The 20,675-nt window shown below is 49.0% G+C and overlaps 1 protein-coding gene across 1 annotated transcript in view; it reads left to right on the top strand.

The window, feature by feature from the left end:
• The window catches only part of LOC138756862 (uncharacterized), a 27,563-nt gene extending 6,888 nt beyond the window's left edge, over positions 1-20,675 (top strand). Inside the window, exons 3-5 of the mRNA XM_069923255.1 lie at positions 9,436-9,549; positions 14,326-14,462; positions 20,280-20,675. Coding sequence (XP_069779356.1) covers positions 9,436-9,549; positions 14,326-14,462; positions 20,280-20,396 — 368 coding nt within the window. The 3' untranslated portion in view covers positions 20,397-20,675. The remainder of the gene's footprint in view (positions 1-9,435; positions 9,550-14,325; positions 14,463-20,279) is intronic.

Below are 20,675 nucleotides of genomic sequence, written 5' to 3'. Positions count from 1 at the left end.
CAAAGGATAATCAACGTTTCAGACACAGAAACAGACACAGACAGATAGACGCACACACACACAGACACACACGCAACAACAAATAGATGCGCGCACACACAGACCCACACACACAGACATGCACACACACAGGCAGACACCCACAGACACACCCACTAACACAAACAAACTCGCAGACACACACATTCCCACACACAGACAGACGCACCCACCCAGACACAGAGGCGACCTCAATACACAGAGGCGCACTCAACACACAGACCCACACTCAACACACACAGACCCGCACTCAACACAGAGACGCACGCTCCGTGATGCACACTCACCGCAGATGCACACTCACCACAGATGCCCACTCACCGCAGACGCGCACTCACAACAGACACGCCCTCACAACAGAGACGTGGACTCAACGCAGAGACGCTGTCGCCGATTTCTTCAGGACTCTATAATTACTTAAATAGAAAACACAAGCCGGGAGATTGTTTCAGAAGAGTTTATTGACAAAGTTAACCTTGGAGAGTCCACAACAGAGACTCTGCCCGTATCAGGCAGAGAACAAGCTTTTATAACTCGAAACAAACAAGTCTTCAAACAATTGCTACAGTATATATGTACTCCCTCTCCCACAGTATGGTTACAAGACAGATTGAAAAGCAGGAAACAGATAAGGATGCATCCTTATCACATTCCAACAACTTCGTGTGAGTTACTCCCTCACCCCCTTGGTGTCTACTTGATTAAAGTCATGTTTCCTCCTTGCAGATTAAAGATCTACACCACTAAGGGAGCCTCCTCTTTGTCCTGATGATTGGATATGACCTCTTGAAAAGGATACCACTGTACCCGTTTTATTGTCTCGTTAACCTGTCCCACGAGTGTGTGCACTCTAACCCACATGCAAATTATCACCATAAGTAAGGGCACTAGGGCCGCGAACGTAATCACAACAGGGTGTCATGCAAGGTGTAGGTTGGACGAGGCTCTGGGTGACCCTCCCTTAAAAATGCCCCACCAGTGATGGACACTAAGTTGCGTGACCTGGTCGGCTATTCCCACCAGTTGTCCCTCCTTGTAAGCCTTGGCTTAAGGTACGGCCTAGCTTCTGGAGCATTACAGTGATTTGCTCATTTTCTTTTAGCAATTGCTGCAACTGGCTATAATTCACCGTCGGCCCGAGTAAGGGGTTGAGGTGGGCAGTTCTATCTTCACGAACCTGTGTCATAGAACCTATGCGAAAAATATGATTCTTCCTAGGGATATGGATTGTGTAGACCTTTTTCTAAACAACCATGAACAGGGGGGAGAGAGTGTCTTTTGGCCATTCACGATTATCTCCGAATTCCCGTACATACCCACTTCATGGTATCGTACCTCCCCTACAACGGTCCGGTTTACGGCCATTAGAGTGCACATGCCCTCTGTTTGTCTCAGAGTGCACGGGACATACAGAGCAGAATGTAACAATCATAGCATCCCATCAGACCATTGGGCACAAGAGTGTTCGGTGTGTGTGACCGTCCTCATCTATCCAGGTTCTTCAGAATATCGGCTCCCAGAATTGGGATCCGAACAGTTGGGGGATTGGCACAAACTGGCACCAAGTGGATGCGTTCTGTCCCTTCACCAGCTGCATGGTGACATTGTATCCCCTACGGTCACAGTGTGTATGCTGCGGGTCTGGGTGGAGCCAATACTGTGTCAGGTTAAAGATAACTTTCCAAGTTGCTGTATGGTGAGACAATACCTTTCTTTCTTGTTCTGCCCATAGTAACTGAATCAAGATCTCTGAGAGCACACATCTAGTACAGTTGTGCACCACCCTAGTTTCCCCAAAGATGTTTCCTATCTCAGCATCAGTCACACGGTATAGGTCCATGTTCGCATTTAGGCCTGATATCCCAATTCTATCTCCTCCTGGACTGTGTTTCCCCATGCATTTCTGATTCTGATTCCTTCCCCAACCTTAGTCCCTACCTTCTGTATCTTATTCTGTAGCGCCTCAATATCTGCAGCATTTAATATTCCCATTCCAGTCCCTACGCCTCCCAGGACTCCTTCTACTAGTCCCCGTTTACCAGAGTTTAGCCACCTTTAGTCCAGGGTAGACATTCTGGCAGGCTCTAGTATTGTCTGAGATATCATACCATATATGGAGGGTGAGGTTTATAAGCGGGGACGACTACAGCACCTGGCAAGTCTCAAAGAGGTGATTAAATGTCCACCTTGCGTATCTATGGGCATGGGGAGTATTGGTGTCTCTGCATGGGAGCTAGCGGCTGTCCTTGTGGATAGGAGGTTTATGGTTACTGCTGTGGGGCTTGCCGTTGTTGGTGCTGGGGCTAAGTCCTCATCCTCTTGGTAAAAGGCATAAGCATAATTTGCATCGAGCGCTCCCTTTTGCATTCCCTAATCCATCGGAATAAGTTGGGGAAAGCATTTCCCCCTCGCCACGTTTTGTGCCAAAAGTATCTGCTCGTTGCTGATGGCACCATTCATTCAGCTCCAGGGGGCTCAGGGGGCTCAAGGTTCCCGGTTTTGTATTGGAGAGGTCTTATTGTTAGTTCTGGTGATGCCCCACACCCCAGGAACCCTGACTGATCCCCATTCCAGATAATTCTACAATGCATAGTGGAGTTGTTCCAGCACCCCTTAGTGTTGGGGTTCTCCTTGGGAAAGATCTCGACTGTCTCCTCTGTGGTTACTTCTATCAATCCCCCCATTATCAGCCCCAGTATCTTGATTGTTGTCCATGCAAGCATTTCCTTTGTATGTATCATCCTCCCAGAATGGCTTACACTGGGTTGCGTGGATCCAGCTGTACAGTTCATTTAACTTTAAGGTGGTTCTTGTAACTAGAGGACTTGGTAGGGTCCTTTCCACCTAGGGGAGAAAGGAACAGTTGTGAGCGCTTTCACCATTACCTGATCTCCCGGTAAAAATGGGTGGGTGTTTCCTTCCAGCCATGGTCCCTGGGTGGCTTTTATCCTATCATACATTCGAAGGGCCTCACACAACCCCTGGGCATATGCTAGGGTGCTTTCCTATATCCAAACCTCTTTCGGTATCATAGGGGGTCTTATTCCCATGTTCTTAGGGCATCTCATCGTGTGGTGTCAATTTTGTATTCCGATTTACCTGATTGCGTAGGGCGTATAATACTATAGGCAAGGCTTCTGGCCAGGGTAGTCCTGTCTTGCCACATGTTCTTTCCAATCCCCTTTTTACTTCTCCATTTAATCTCTCCACCATACCAGAAGATTGAGGCTGATACTGTATGTGGGATTTCCAATCTATGCCCATTATTTCACTTACTGCAGTCACTATCTTCCCTATGAAGTGGGAGACTCGGTCGCTATTTATTCCCTGCGGGATCCCATACCGGGGAATCAATTCTTTCATCAGAATCTTAGCTACTGTCCGAGCATCATCCCTTTTTGTCAGGTACACTTCTATCCATCATGTGAACATGTTAACGATCACTAATAGATTTTTAAACCCTCTACAAGTTGGCACGTGGGAAGAGTCAATCTGCAAATTCTCGAAAGGGGCAGGGGAAGTTTATTAAATTTGGCAGGCGAGCGCCCTTGATTGTTTTGCTGACAGATCGGACAGTTTCTCACCTGTCGTTCTATGTTGGTAGAAATTCCAGGTGCAAACCAAATTTGCTTTATGTTATGTAGCATTCCTGCTTTTCCCAAATGGGCTCGTCCATGTGCTAACTGCACTATAGGCCAGTACACGCTTCTTGGACACACCACTCGACCATCATTGCTTTTCCATATGCCTTTGACCATCTGGCATCCGTGGGTTTCCCACATACACTGTTCTTGGGCAGAAACCCACTCCTGTGCAGTTTTCAACTCTAATTCCTGTATCATTTGGTATTGCTCGGGAATATTGACCTCTCGCTTGAGGGTCATGGGTAACATGGGGTTCTGTTGGCTGGTGACTAGTTTAGCTGCCATGTCGGCCTGCTCATCTCCCCTTGACACAGGATCGTTCTGATTGGTGTGAGCCTGACATTTAACAATGGCCAACTCTACTGGGAGTTGGATGCTTCTAATAGCCCCTCTATCATTTCCGCATGTCTTATCCCCTTCTCGCTGGCTGTTATGAACCCTCTATTTTTCCATATCTGGCCGAAATTGTGGGTCACCCCAAAAGTGTACTGATAATCAGTATAGATATTTGCTCTTTTTCCATCTGCCAATACACACGCTCTAGTTAAAGCGAATAGTTCCGCCATTTGTGCGGTGGTGCCTTCCAGTAGGGCATATGCTTCGATAGTTTCGTCATCATTCACTATGGTGTACCCCGCACATAGCACCTCGTCCCGGGGCCGGTGTGAAGACCCATCAATGAATAAGGTGATATCTGCTTCTATTGGGTCAGTCTTTAGGTCAGGCCTTGGGCTGGTCACAAGCTCGGTCAGTGCCACGCAATTGTGTCCTTCGTGGTCTTCTGTTTCAAGCAATAGATGGGCAGGGTTGTAAGAGCCCAATCTTTTGTAAGTGTAATTGGGTCGGGATAACAGTACTACCTCATATCCTGTCCTTAGGGCTGTGTTGAAATGCTGTATCGATGTTGATTTGAGCAGCAGTAGTACGGCATGATCTGTGACCACCGTGCATGGCCGATCCTGCACCAACGATACCAATTTTTCTATTATCTCTGCCGTGGTGGCCACCGCCCGCAGACACAGGGGAATCCCTATTACCGTTAACGGGAGTTTGGTGAAGTAGTAGACTACAGGCTTCTTCCCTCCTCCGTGCTGTTGCACAAGCAAATCCATTCTTCTCTGCTATGTATAGCGTGAAGGATTTCTCATAATTAGGGAGGCCCAGAGCAGGGGCTTGAGTCAGAGCCTGCTTAAGATTCAGAAAGGCTTGCTCTCTTTCTTTCGTCCACTGCTCTTCCTCCGGTTCTCCCTTCACAGTAGCTGCTCTTAGTGCTGCGTCCATTTCTCGATATTCTGGTATCCACTCTCTGCAGTATCCCACCATGCCCAGGAAAGCCAGGATTCCCTTTGTTGTGGTTGGGTTGCTTATCAGGCATACAGCTGCTATCCTTTCTGGGCCCACTCTTCGCTCTCCCTCCTGTAAAATATATCCCAAATATTTTACTTCTTTCTGGCAGAATTGCATTTTCTGCATGGAGACAGGCGAGGAGTTGTAGCAAAGTGAGGGAATCTTCAACGCATGCAGCATCATTGGAGGCTACTAGCAGCTCGTCTGCATATTGCAAAAGGGTCGAACCCCGGATAGGGCGAGTTCCATCAGGTCTCTTTGCACAGCGGCTGCGTATATGGTTGGGCTTTCAGTATAGCCCTTGGGAAGGCATGTCCATGAATACTGTTGGCCCTCGTAGGTAAAAGTGAAGAGGTATTGGCTCTCTTTTGCAAGTGGCATGGAGAAGAAGGCGGAACACGTCAATGACAGAGAAAGATGTGGCGGTGGCAGGTATGGCACACAGGATGGTTTTGGTGTCTGGGACCACTGGTGCGCTTGGCACCACAATGTCGTTTATGGCCCTGAGGTCCTGGACAAATCTCCAGATGTTCTTGTCCTTCTTTGGTATGGGCAAGATCGGCGTATTGCAGGGGCTTTGTGTTTGAACAAGCACTCCCTGTCGTTCCAGATCCTCTACGATGCCTCGTACACCTTCAACAGTGGCTGGAGAAAGGCGATATTGTTTTACCACTGGCAGGGGTGCTCGCTCCTTCATTATAACCTTATGCGCCAAGGTGACGTGTGGGGCTGTGTGTGGCAGTCAGAAATGAGATGTCTTGGTCCATGCTTAATTCGGCCTGTGCCCCTATCCCCTCTGTTCTGAAAAAGCAGTCGCGGTCCCACAGTTACCTCCTCAAAGTCCCCTTGTCTCGTTATATGTGGGACCTCCTCTCCGGGCGTAAAATACCCAGATGTCACATGGAGATCCTTTACCTCGGCCACATTTTGCAGGACACACCCAGTTGCTGCAGAGCCGAAAATTCCTGTGGCCTTTGTAATAACCTCACTACTTCTTCCAATTGTTCGAGAAAGGGGTTAGTCTCTAGCCACCAGCCAAAGTGAGTTGGATTTCTGCTCATATCGAGTTCATCATCCGCGTTGTGCGGATGAACTGATATGCGTGAGAGGTGGGAAAATCCATAAATATTCCCTCCTCTGTGCAGTACAATGTCGCATTCATTTTGCACGGAGCCTGTCTCCCTAATATGGGAACAGGGGTAGTGGCCGAAACAATAAGCTCTTCTTGTGTCTTGGTGTCTCCAACTATTAGCGTCATTGGTTGTGAAAGCGGATCTATCATGGGACTACTGGATACCCCAATGCTGCCAATTGTCTTATAACTAAGGGGCTCTCCCGAGGATGGCAGTACAGAGGACATGGTGGCTCCGGTATCAACTAACATTAAACTCTTCCTCTCTCCCAATTTTACACTGATCATGGGTTGAGTCTCTCCGCTGGAGGACAATTGGATAAGGGAGCCTGCATCACCGGTTCCTCTGGGCACCCCTATGGGTTCGGTTGTCGAAAAGAGAATTGGGGTCGCTGGCCATAGGCGTCACAGTTCTGGCTCGGGTTAGAGAATAAACCTGTCCAGGGTCTGAATTCCTCCGGGCATCGGGTACCCTCCTTTTGCCAGCCTCTCCCTCGGGATTGACTTCTACACTCCTGCGCCCAATGGCCCACTTTTCTGCAGTTGTGACACTGAGCATTACCGTTATCTCGGGATCTACCTCGTCCTCTCTCTTCTCCCTTCATGTGCATATAAAACTGTCCAGCTCGCTTTTCCTTTTGCGTAAACAGTCCTTCCCTATCCATATTAGCCAATACCATGATAGTATCTGCCCAGTTCTTTCCTTGACAATCCAATTGCTTAATCTTTTGCATTTTGGGGCAGCATACAATTCAGCAAGGTTTATACCGCCAAGGTCTGGTTATCATGTAGGGGCACCCCAGCATTTTCCTCCCAGGTGTTTTTAAATCGAATTACGAATTCCATCATTTTGTCTCCCGTTTTCTGCAGACAGCAGGTGACCTCTCCAATATCCCTGTGTTCTTTTGGCACTCTGTATGATAGCTTCTCTTCCCCTGTTTTGCAACCAGTGGACCATGGACTCATTACCATTATCTGCCATAGTGTCATCTGTTCTCCAATCCCCGTTCTGTCCAGGTGGGACAGTGAATGATTCTTTTACTGCCTGCCAATGAGAGCCGTAAGCAGCCTGAAGTAACGACTGGACGTCTCCTGGTAGGGGATGGTAAAGGTGGCAGGTCTGGTCCAGCCAGTGGTGAAATCTAGTGGGGGCCTTAACATTAGTGATCATATCTTGCGCCTCAGCTGGCGTCCAGGGTTTCAAGATTGGGGTGTTGCCTATCATAACTCTAGGGTATCGAGTTGTAGAATCAGGTAGACCAGCTTTGGTCTGACTCTGGGTACAGACCTGCGTCCTGGGATCCCTTTCCTCTTCCTCAGCGGCCTCTTCCATCCTTGGGAGGTTCCCTCTCACTGGGGGATCCCTGGGCAGCGTAGCCTCATCCAGGGGTGTGGGCGGGACACTTGTGGGAGCGGGTATGGGTGGAGGTATTGGACCAGCCACCACCCCCACTGACATGGCAGCTCCTGGCACTTGTTGGTGGCCATAGGCGGCAGCGATCTGAATTAGATCATCCCATCCTTTCCTGTCATAGTTTGTGGGCAATATTGATACAGTGGGACAGGTTGGGGAGACCCTCGCGTTCGGGTCGGGATATGGAGGCGGTTGGTTCGTGGGGCTTGAAGGCGATTTACTCTGTGGCAGTTTAGGCCATGGTTGGTAGCGCCCTGCCACCTTGGTCCAGGATATAAAACAGTCTCTAAAATAATTAACATCCCACGTTGGATCCCCTCCTCCTGACTGAACGTCATCTTTGAAGTAGGATATTACTTTTAAATCAAGTGTTCCCCCATATAGCCAGTCTCCCTGGTACCATCCGTAGAGATCGCAACTGAACGGTATGGCATAGTCCCAGTTACCCGTCTCATTCATTACGATGTCCGCTGGTGAGCCTGGACGTTGCAGCAGGTCTCCTACCAGTTCCTTTCATTTGCATTGTTGTTTCGATCTCGCCTTCGCAGATGGCAGGCTTAGGCTTTATTCCGGGAACGGAAACAGCCGCTCGACTGGGCTCTGTCTCTTTAGTTTGACAATTTCCCATCTGTCTACGGACTTAACCGAATTAGGATACAGAAAATAGCAAAGCAACAACAGTTTTCTTCTACCTTTATGCACATCACCAATTTCTCTTCCTTCTACATAGTCGCCCCGGGCTGCTTTAGAATTCAATTTAACTAAGTCTTATTAGCGTCTCACTCCGTCCTTGCGGAGGTCTTGACGTTTGCCTAACCCTTCTATAGAGGGGTCTTGGTGTGTGAGCCTACCTCACCCCTTTCAGCTAGGTTCTTGGTCAGGGCCATCGCCCGCTCACTTCTGTCTGTGATCCTGGAAACGAGGATCCTGCTTGCAGCGCCAGATTCTGTCGCCGATTTCTTCGGGACTATAATTATTTAAATAGGAAACACAGGCTGGGAGATCGTTTCAGAAGAGTTTATTGACAAGGTTAACCTTGAAGAGTCCACAACAGAGACTCTGCCCGTATCAGGCAGAGAATAAGTTTTTATAACTCGAAACAAACAATTGCTACAGGATATGTACTCCCTCTCACACAGTATGGTTAACAAGACAGATTGAAAAGCAGGAAACAGATAAGGACGCATCCTTATCACATTCCAACAACTTTGCGTGAGTTACTCCCTCACCCCCTTCTGTCTTGGCATCAACTTGATTAAAGTCATGTTTCCTTTACAGATGTGCACTCAATGCAGAGATGTGTACTCAACAGACGTGCACTCAATGCAGAGAAGCGCACTCAACACAGACGCACTCAACGCAGAGATGAGCACTCAATGCAGAGACGCACGTTCAATGCAGAAACACACACTCAACACAGACGCAAGCTCAGGCAGATGAACGCTCACAGATGCACACTCGCATCGAGACACACACAGACACAAGGACAATCAACAGAGATGCATGCACACACTCAACACAGACACACATCAGACGTGCACGCACGCACACAAAACAGACACACACACAAGCACAACACACAGACGCGCACACACGCTCACAGCATACACATACAGACATCAGACACTCATAACACAAAAGCCTGCACTCACACTCTCTCACATACACAAGCACATTCAAGTGGACAGACAAATAAGAAGCAGAGTCACACACACATGCACACACCTCCACACAGAGTTGCACGTGGGGATGGAACACGGATCTTTGGAGCTGAGGGCCCCTGTCTCCATCCACTGCCCCACTGATCTAACCCCCAGCACCCCCTCCCAATTGTCCAATTCTCTGGTGTTATCTTGCAGCCAAGAACGTGACACAGCCTCAGGGTGAAGTGGCCGTCACTGGGACCAATGAATCCTCGACACCGACCACCCCCAGCCGCTGCTGCCGCACCACTGCCCAGATCTCCCTTGCAGGTAAGCAGCTGAAGGCCAGGCTTGGGCTGCTGGGACAGGTGTCTATCACAGACATCTCTGTGAAGCACTGCCCCTGGAAGACATCATCATGGACCCCCGTCACCTCTCTCTCCCCTCACTGCTCCCTTTGGGTAGAAGGTACAAGACCTTGAAGATCAGCACCTCTAGGGTGGAGAACAGTTTCATTCCAACAGCTCTCAAGCTCTTAAACCTCTCCTTGTTACACTGATCAGGGACTCATCGATGCGTCACCACTAGACAGGGAAAAGAACAAATTCGTGCTGTCAACATCGCTGATGGCCAATCCTGGGCCTTCCATGTTGATGCAATCACAAAGAAGCCTCACCAGCGGCTACACTTTGTGAGGAGTTTCAGGAGATTGCGGTTCTACAGGTGGACCGTGGAGAGCCTTCTGACTGGTTGCATCACTGCCTGGTACGGAGGTGCCAACGCACAGGACAGGAAAATGTTCCAAAGAGTTATGAGCTCGACCAGCACCATTAAGGACACCAGTCTCCACTCCATCGAGGACATCGATAAGAGGTGGTGTCACAGGAAAGCAGCCGGTATCCTCAAAGACCTTTTCCTGCACAGGACAGCCTACAATTCTGTGCCAACCCACGTAAACTTACTCCACAACCTAACCCTTCCCTTCCTCTCTCCCAAAACCCTCTAATGTGTTTTTTTTGTATCCATGTGCCTATCTCCGTCTTAAAAATGTCAGGGGTCCCCAAACAGATCCCTGCAGATCACCACTAGTCACTGAAATCCATCTACTTCCACCCTCCCTGCCTTCTGCAGGAAAGCCAATTCCAATTCCGACTAGCCGAGGTTCCCATGACTTTCTGAGTGAGGCAACCACGGCGGACCTTCCTGAAATCCATGTGCACCACATCCACTGCCTTGAAACTCCCCTTTTTACACTACTCACATAATCAACCAACACCACGAAAAGCTCCACCTGCATTGTTGCAGCACCACTTTTTTATTGCATTGACAACTGATCTTTTTCAGCCATTCAGCCCATCGAATCTGCCCCGCCATTCAATCACAAGCTATTTCCCCACTCAGCCCCACTGTCTGACCTTCTCTCCATAACCTTTGATATCCTGACTAACCAAGAATCTGTCAATCTCTGCCTTAAATACACCCAATGACCTGGTCTCCACAACTGCCTGTGGCAACAAATTCCACAGATTGACCACCCTCTGGCTGAAGAAATCCCTCCACATCTCTGTTCTAAGTGGACACCCTTCAATTCTGAAGTTGTACCCTCTTGTCCAAGACTCTCTCACCATTTCAAACAACCTTTCCGCATCTACTCTGTCCACACCTTTCAATAGTCAAAATGTTTCAATAAGGCCCCCCCCCCCCCACCATTCACCTGAATCCCAATGAGTACAGGCCAAGACGTCAAACACTCCTCATGTGATGACTCTTTCACTCCCAGAATCATCCTTGTCAACCTCTTTTAAACCCTCTCCAACATCAGCCTATCCTTTCTTAAACGAGGAGCCAAACCAGCTCACAATTCTCCAAGTGAGGTCTCACCAGTGCCCGACAAAGCCTCAACATCACATTCCTGGTCTTGAAATGAATGCCAGCATTGCATTTGCCTTTGTCACCACCAACTGAACCTGCATGAGGACTCCCAGGTTCCTTTACAACTGGGAATTTTCAATTTTCTCCCCATTTTAAAAAGTCTGCCTGATTATTTCTTCCACCAAAGTGCGTGACCATCCACTTTCCGATGATGCATTTAATTTGCCACTTCTCTGCCCATTCTCCTACAGTCTCCCTGCTTCCTCAGCACTACCTGCTCCTCCACTTCCCTTTGGAGCATCTACAAACTTGGTCACAAAGCCATTTATTCCAGAGTCCAAAGCATCACAATATAAAATATAGCATCCCAACCCCGACCAGCAACTGGCAGCTGATCTGAATAGGATCCCTGTATTCTGACTCCCTGCCAACCAGCCAATCCTCTACCCATGCTGGTCTGTTTCCTGTTACACCACAGGCTCTTACATTGTCAATCTGTATCGTTCAGGTATGCAAATAGCATTTGTCTATGTGAATATTATCTGTTTGGCAGTATAGTGAGACTCAGGTTCGAATCCAACCGCTGTCTGGGATGAGTTTGCAGGTTCATCTCATGACCTGCGTGGGGTTTCTTGGGGGGGGGGGGTCCTGCTTTCCTCCCACTGTTCAAAGAAATGGGGAGATGGAAATGGTCAGTAGGTTAATCAGTCACACAGCTACGTTTGGGTGGCACCAGCTCGTGGGCTGGAAGGGCCTAAAAAAAATTAATGTCATGTTTTAATTTAGCGTCGTTTTCCTCCTTACAAAGTACCTTTGTGGAAGGTACTTGAGGAAGAATGTACTGGCTTTGGAAGTGCTGCAGAAGAGGTTCACCAGCTTGGTTCCAAAGATGAAGAGGTTGGCCTATGACAGTGGTTCTTACACAATCTTTACTTTACACAATCTTTACTCACCACTCATCTATGGCATAGGATGGGATAGGCGCTCTGTGGTTAGTAAGGGACAACTTAAGGTGCTATATGAGTGGGGTGCGCTTGAGTCTTCTGGGATTGTACTCACTGGAATTTAAAAGAACGAGATGGAATTTTGTCAGAATGCCTATATGAAATTCTGAAAGGCATCGCTAGGATCGCTAATATTACTTGGCGAGAGTAGAACTAGGGGACGTAGATGCAGGGTAGTAGGTTTAGGATGAAGATGAGGGTGAACTGCTTTTTGTAGAGACTGGTGGAGCTGTTAAATTCACCGCCTATCGAAACAGTGGAGGTTACCACAGTACATATATTTAAGACAAGGCCAACCTTGTCCAAATAGATTTCTACATACTAGGGGAATTACGGGATATGGGGAAAAAGGGAGGTCGGTGGAGATGAGCCGATCATCAGATCAGCCATGATCTCATTAAATGGTGGAGCAGGCTCGACGGGCCGGATGGCTGACTCCTGCTCCTATTTCTGATGTCCTTGTGTACACCTAACTCCAGCAAATAAAATATTTGGTGCAAATGTTCAATGCCTGTGACCATAAACTCACCATCATCGCACTTAGATTGACAAGCGGCCTCTCGAGAGGACCTGCACATCATGAGGGCAGGTCTCAGAACATTATCATGCATGCAAGCAGAAGATTGTGCTCAGTTTTGGTCACTGTGCTCCAGAAAAGAGATCAATAAGTTTTATAGAGTGCACAGAAATCAGAGATTTCCCCAAGTTACAGTGAAAGGGTCTAGTTCAAGGTAATGTTACAGCTGTATAAGACCTTAGTTAGACCCCACTTGGAATATTGTGTTCAGTTCTGGTCAACTCACTGCAGGAAGGATGTGGATGTTGTCGAGAGGGTGCTGAGGAGATTCACAAGGATGCTGCCTGGATTGGAGAGCGTGCATAACAATAGGGTGAGTGAACTTGGTCTTTTCTCCTCGGAACGATGGAGTATCAGAATGAAAATGTCTTAAACTTTGCTGATTGCAGCAGAATCATAGTGGAAATCTTGCTATAAAATTACATTTAAAAACAAATTAGTACAAAATGAGAGAAAGTGAGGTTGTGTCTGTGGTTCATTGTCCATATAGAAATGTGATGGCGGAGGGGAAGAAGCTGTTTTTGTACCGCTGGGTGTGCGTCTTCAGATTCCTGGACCTCCTTCCTGATGATAGCAGAGTGAAAAGGGCATAGCCTGAGTGGTGAGGATCAAGGCTGCTTTCTTGAGACACTGCTTCTCATCGACATCCTCGATGGAGTGAAGACTGGTGCCCGTGATGACACAGGCCGAGTTCACAACCCTCTGTAGCCTTTTTTGGTCCATTGGCTCCTGCAGACCAGACAGTGATGCAACCAGTTAGAAGGCTCTCCAAGGTCCACCTGTAGAAATTCGCAAGGGTCTTTGGTGACAGACCAAATCTACTGAAACTCCTCACCAAGTATGACTGCTGGGGAGTCTTATTCATGATCGCTCCAGGACAGATCTTCGGATGTTGACACCAGGAATTTGTGGGTGAGATGATGAGGGGCATTGATCATGTGGATGGCCAGAGGCTTTTCTCCCAGGCCAACATGAGGGGGCATAGTTTTAAGGTGATTGGGAGCAAGTACAGGGGGTTGTAAGAGGTACACACTTCACACAGAGAGCGGTGGGTGCTGGCAACAGTGGTGGAGGAAGGGACTATGGGGTCTTTTAAGAGACCATTAGATCGGTACATGGAACTAAGAAAACGGAGGGTTTTGGACTAGGGAAATTCCAAGCACTTGTTAGAGTGGGTTACTGGGTTGGAACCACTCTGTAGGCCGAAGGGCCAGTACTGTGCTATGTTCTGAGTTGGAAGTTAGGGCTTTAATCCCTGGAGCACAGAAGAATGAGGGGAGATTTGACAGAGGCAGATGAAATTACAAGGGGTTTAGATCAAGTAAGTGTGAGCCAAGAACTAGAGGACAGGTTAAGGGTGAAAGTTGAGATGTTTAAGTCAGTGAGAGGTGAAGCTGTGGAACAAACTGCCAGCAGAATGTGGGCTCCATTTTGACAATAAAGGGAAATTTGGACAGGTGAGTGGATGGGAGGGACATTCAGAGGTATCGTCTGGGTGCAGGTCAGTGGGACTCAGACAAATACTAGCTGGGCACGGGCTAGATGAACCAAAGGCTCTGTTGTGTTTGTACTATGGAACCCACATACCAGCATCTCCTCCAGACAGACATGGGGTTGTAACATTTCACCATCTTGTCCTACGTCTCTCTGCAGACTTGGGCTGGGAACATTGGATCGTGTACCCCGAGCACATCACCTATGTGGACTGCGCGAGCTGCCGGCACCCGCGGCACGCACTTCCTGCTCACTGTCGCAGCAACCTGACCTCCCGGAGCACGCAGGGGCACAGGGTAGGTGCTGACCTCTGGCAAGGGAGCTCGAGGCGTGGCTGCAGAAGGGGTTGACATGGAGGTGGGGGGTAAGGAGAGGGAGCACGGGTGAATGGGTGACATCTCCATGGGAACAGACAAATACTCCCGGAATCGGGGATGCGGACAGACAGGGAGGTGGGAGGTTCAACTTCGATGGGCTGGGGTGACAGAACCTTGCAAAACAGCTAGATGGAGACCTCAGGAATAGGGGCTCCATTGTGGTAGCCCAACAAGTTGGAAGGGGTGCAGAGGAGGATGTCGACAGGCCTGGAGGGACAGGTTGGACGTTTATCCCCTGGGGTGAAGAAGGCTGAGGGGTGACCTGATGGAGGCTTCTACTATCATGAGAGGCATGAAGAAAGTGAATGCTTAGATTTTATATCCATGGCAGATGACTCTAGGGCAGTACAGTTAACGTAGCAGTGAGCACAAGTACAGCTCCAACAACTGGGGTTCAAATCTAGCACTCTCTGTAAGGAGTTGCATGCTCTCCCTGTGACCTGTGTGGGTTTCCTCCCACCCTCCAAAATGTAACAGGATCGTAGATCAATTGGTGGCAACATTGAACCTCTTTTTGGGGGCTTTACTGTTCCTGGGCTTTGGCTTGAAGTGAAGGTTGAGCTTGCAGCGAACCAGCCGGTGGTCAGTGTGGCATTCCGCGCTGGGCATGACCCTGGTGTGGAGCACATCTCGTTTGTCTCTTTCTTGCTCCAGGACGTAGTCCAGGAGGTGCCAGTGTTTGGATCGGGGATGCATCCAGGTAGTCTTGAGGCTGTCCCTCTGCTGAAAAAGGGTGTTTGTAATGACAAGCCGCTGTTCTGCGCAGAACTCCAACAGGAGGCGCCCATTGTCGTTGCACTTGCCGACAGATGTAGGGCTGCAACAAGTCACCACGCTGGTTGACTTTATATTTCCTTAAAACTGCTTGTTGTATTTACTTGTGAATAAACTATCAAAATTTACCTCCTCGTGGCGGTTGGCGTAGAGGTCAGCCCAATGCCATTACAGTGTCAGTGATCGGAACTGGGGTTCGAATCCCATGCTGTCTGTAAGGAGTTTGTACGTTCTCCCAGAGTCTGTGTGGGGTTTCCCCAGTTCTGGTTTCTTCCCACCAGGGGATGTTGATTAATTGGGTGTAATTGGGCAGCACAGGCTCATGGGCTGGAAGGGCCTGTTGCCATGCTGTACATCTGAATTAAATTTCAAATTTAAATTAAAAAATGTAAAATTTATTCCTAAGCCCAAACTTTGGTCACCCACATGACAGAGCCCCTGACCCTGACCCCACGAAGTTCCTGATGCCACAGCCGCCCACTCCCATAGTTGGTACACTGACCCTGACCACAGACCCCGCGGATTCCCAACTCCTGTGGGAGTCTGCCCACTCCCACCTGGGCTCCGACTGTGGACCCCACGGAGCCCCCAATGCCATGGCTGCGGACCCCAGAGTTCCTGACGCCATGGCCACCCACTCCCACACGGGCCCCGACCCTCTACTCACCGGAGCTCCTAGTGCCTTAACTGCCGACTCCAGCGCTGGGCCTGCAGATGATGATGCTGGAGCCTCCCTCGCTGACTCGCACCACGTGGCTTCTGATACAGACTGTCACCAGAGTCCTGATCTAACCACTGGATCCCACTCACGCCCACCTCACCACTCCTTCCCCATCCTTCTACACCCCTCCCACTCCAGCCCCATCTCCCCTCCTCCCAACCCCAGACCTCATCTCTTCCTCTCTGGCTACCCACCTACCCTCCACTTCCCCTATTCACCCTCCCTTTCTGGCTACTCCACTACCCTCACCTCTCCCCCCCGACCTCCCCCACTCCCCTCCTTCCCTGCCCCAGGACCTACCCAAACCCCTCTCCCCATCAATCCCCCTCCTCCACCCATAACCCTCCCCCACCTTCCACCTCCACCCTTGGATCTCCCCAACTCTCTTCCCCCTCCCCCTTACACTCTCCACAACCCTGATTGGTTTTTACTATTCACTCTGACCTTCCCTTCTCTGAGATGGAGTACTCGATCCTTGTTAGAGGCCTCACTTTCGTTCCTTCGCCCTCACCCCAATGAGCTCCTTGCATGCCGTCGCCTCCAGGCACACTTCCACTCCCCTGCCCAAGACCCTCTCTCCTGCTTCAAGCCTTCTTCCTCTTCCTGGACACCTCCTTCTTCACCCTGGCCACCTGACCATTCTGGACCTCTATTTCCACCTCCCGCTGATACATCAACTGTCTCAATTTTTTCCAACATCCTCTCGTATTCGAATATTACACCTCTGAATGCTCTACGCTCTACACTCTCCACAACAATCCCAACCTTATCAAGCCTTCAGTCAAGGGTGGTGCGGGTGTGGTTTGGTGCATTGACCTCTACCTTACTGAGGACTGTCGACAGCTCTCATACACCTCCTCCTATCGTTCCCTCCTACAAGATTCCACCAGTGCACATCAACCTACCATCTCCAACACCATTTCCAACCTCATCATCTTCAGTCATCTCCTTTCCACAGCCCCCAACCACATTCTCCCACACTGCCGGTTTCTACCCTCTACCCCAGATACACACACCCAACCATCCGGGCAGACCCATGTTTCTGCTGGCTCCCCACTAAACTAGTTTAATCTTACTTTGACTCTATCTTTTCTCCCCACCTACATATCCTCCATCTCCTCAATGATTTCAGATTCCAAGAACCAGGCTGCCTCTTCATTACAATGGATGCCCAATCCCTTTATACCTCCATCCCCCATACAGAATGTTTGAAAGTACTTCGCTTCTTCCTGGACTAGAGACCAGACCAGTCACCCTCTACCACTACCATCCTCTGCCTGGCAGAACTTGTCCTCACTCTAAATATATTCTCCTTTAACTCATCCCACTTCCTACAAAATTAAAGTAGCCCTGGGTATCCGCATGGGTCCCAGCTACGCCTGCCTGTTTGTGGGCTTTGTGGAACAATCCATGCTGCAAGCCAACTCAGGCAAGCCCCACATTTGTCAACTTCATCCATTTCGCAGTCAACTTCCACCCTGATCTCAAATTCACCTGGTCCATCTCCAATAATACTCTCTCCTTCTTGGATCCATGTCTCAATCTCACGCATCAAGCTTTTCACCAATATATACCAAAAAACCGTCCAACTCCCACAACTACCTGGTCTGCACTTCCTCACACCATGCCCCTGCAAGGATTCCATCCTCTTCTCAATTTCTCTGACTCCACCACTCTGTTACCGAGATGAGATCTTCCACAAATATGGCTTCCCCTTCACCACCATTAACTTGGCCCTCACCCACATCGCCTCCATTTCCCACTCATATGTCCTGGCTCCTTCTTCTCTCAGAAGTAACAAGCATTGAATCCCCTTCATCCTCACCTACCACCCCACCAGCCTCTGCATCTAACACATTATCCACCAAAATGTTCGGCACTTATTGCAGGATCCCATCACCAGTCACATTTTCCCTCCTCCTCCCCTCTCAGCCATTCGCACTCATCCCTCCTCACTCATTGCATCCCAGCACCTTCTCCTATGCCTGCAGGAGGTGGAACACGTCCACACCTCCTCCCTCACCGTGGTCTTGGGCCCCAAACAGACCTTTCAAATGAAGCAACACTTCACTTGTACATCCAAAGGACTCATTTACTGCATCCAGTACTCCGTTTGTGATATTCTCTACATCAGAGACTGTTTGCAGACTGACATGACACTTCGCTGAGCACCTCTTCTCCATTTACAACAGTGACCTCCCAATAGCCAACCATTTCAATTTCCACAATTACATGTTTATCCATGTAAGGTACTGTCCCAACCAGACCACCCGCAAATTGGAGGAACAACTTATTTTCCATCTGGTCTCTCACCAGTCAGATGACATTGAACATCGACTACTGCTTTCCACTAAACCTTCTCACCTTTTCTTTCCCCTCCCCCTTCCTGTATTTCCAGTTCTTCCAAATACCCAGCCATCCCTCCTCCCCCTCATCACTGCTCTCCTCCCCCTCATCACTGCTGTCCCCCCCTCCTTTCTCTACCTATCATCTCCTGTCTTTACCAATCCCATCCCATCCCATCCCGCCCCCCCCCCCCCCCACCCCGGTTTGGTTGCCTGCCAGCATCTTGTCGAACTTTGATGAAGGGCTCAAGCCCAAAACGTCGGTTCTGTACCTCTGCCTTATTACAGATGACAGACATATTCCTACAGAAAAAACACGGTTTGACCTGCTGGGCTTCTCCAGCATCTTGTGTTTTTCCTTCAACTACGGTGTCTGCAGAATTCTGTTCTTAAAATTTATTCCCACTTAAATTTAAAATTTAAAAGTAATGCCTGAGAATCTGGAAAATCCAAACCGACCCAATCCCCTAGCAATCTGGATTTTATGACTTCTATTGTACAGGGATTTTAGAAAATAAGTCTTGAGGCAAGGTGACCAGAACTGGGACTTTTCTCTTTGGAGTGAAAGATGAAAGGTGTCTTACAAGATGAGGCAGAGATAAGGTGGAGAGCCAGCACCTTTTCTTTCCTCAGGGTGAGAGTAGCCAACACCAGAGGTCATCTTGTACAAAGGGAGAGAAGTTTAGGGGAAACATCAGGGGTACATTTTTTTTTTACAGAGAGTGGTGTTGGCCTGGAATGCATTGCCAGAGGATGGGGTGGAGGCTGAAACAATTGGGGCATTTAAGAGACTCTTAAGCCCTTTTTCCACTGCATCCCAGTTAATTATCTGTGCAGTATCCACTGGGCCACATTGAACTGGGAGCCTGACTGCTTTTCCATTGAACACACATTCCCAGGTATCAGAGTTGACCTTCGAATGGAATGGATGGAAGTTGTCCTTTTTCCACTGTTTAATGGGATGCTGGCATCAGCTGGTGCCAGGGATATGAGATGGGGTGGAGGCTGTCAATCCCCGGAATGATTTGCTGACCATTTTCCTTTCCCACTGGACCCTGTCCTGGTTAATTCCCCGTTAATCCCTGAGATAAGGTCCCAGTGGAAAATGGGCTTTAGACAGGCACATGGATGAAAGAAAATGAGGAGTATGAGGGAGGGTTTCATTTTTTTGGTAGGTGTATATATAGGTCATCGTGGACCAAAGGGCCTGTGCTGTACTTAGAACACTACAGGCCTATCAGCCCTCTATGTTCCCAACTAACCTCCCTCCCCACCTTGTAAACAGGCCCATGGATGGAGAAAAAGTAGAGGGCTGAGAGTCTCTGGGGTGGTACGGTTGGCGCAGCAGTTAGCACCACGTTGTTACAGCACCAGGGATTAGGACCAGGGTTCGAATCCCATGCTGTCTTTAAGTAGTTTGTACGTTTTCCTCGTCTGTCAGTGTGGGTTTTCCTTGGGGGCTCCAGTTTCCTCCCACCCTTCAAAACGTACCAGGGGATTGGAGGTTAATGGGGTGTAAATTGGGGGGCACGGACTCGTGGGCTGAAATGACGTTTCCATGATGTAAATCTAAATTTAAAGTTAAATTAAACGCCCCTAATGTTCCAGCGTCCACCACCATCCCTGGCAATGCATTCCATGCACCACAATCTCTCGAAAGAAAAACTTTCCTCCCTTCATTTTGTACAGATGTCAAAATCTGTTCCACTTCATCAAAACAGATGTTCCAGATGCAAACCCCGACACAATGAGAAGTCTTCAGTGCTTAGAATCTTCCTCCCTGCAGCACCACTGGTGAATTTTACATACTGACCCTGCAAGGATTTCAGTGCACCTGTCAGTGACAATGTCAAGGTGGGGTACATTCTGATTGCTGATTCTCCGTTTGGGTTGCAGAGGCACTGCTGCAAGGCGGTGAAGATTGATTGGATTCCAATCGTGTACGTCGATGAGCATTTGTCCTTGGTGATTAGCAACATACCACTGGCCAAGGAATGTGGGGAGGAACAATGAAGACACAGCAAGGCAGCTGCCACTTATCCAGAGTTCCGATCAACTGGCATGCACCGAGAGGGAGGACGGAATTGCGGGAGGGGAGGGGATGGGCAAAGAAAGTAATTCACAGCATATTTCCAGTGAGGAGAACCTCTGGATGGAATGTGGGAATTCTGGTGGGTGGGTGGATGGGGTGGTGAAATTTGGTGGTGTGTGGGATGAGGCTTGTTTCTGCATGCTGTGCTGAGATCCAGCCTGTGTATGGGGTATAGGGAGATACATCGACCATTCACACGA

Source organism: Narcine bancroftii, chromosome 3, assembly GCF_036971445.1.
Source record: "Narcine bancroftii isolate sNarBan1 chromosome 3, sNarBan1.hap1, whole genome shotgun sequence".
NCBI classification, from domain to species: Eukaryota; Metazoa; Chordata; class Chondrichthyes; order Torpediniformes; family Narcinidae; genus Narcine; species Narcine bancroftii.
This window is presented reverse-complemented; position numbering and strand designations above follow the sequence as displayed.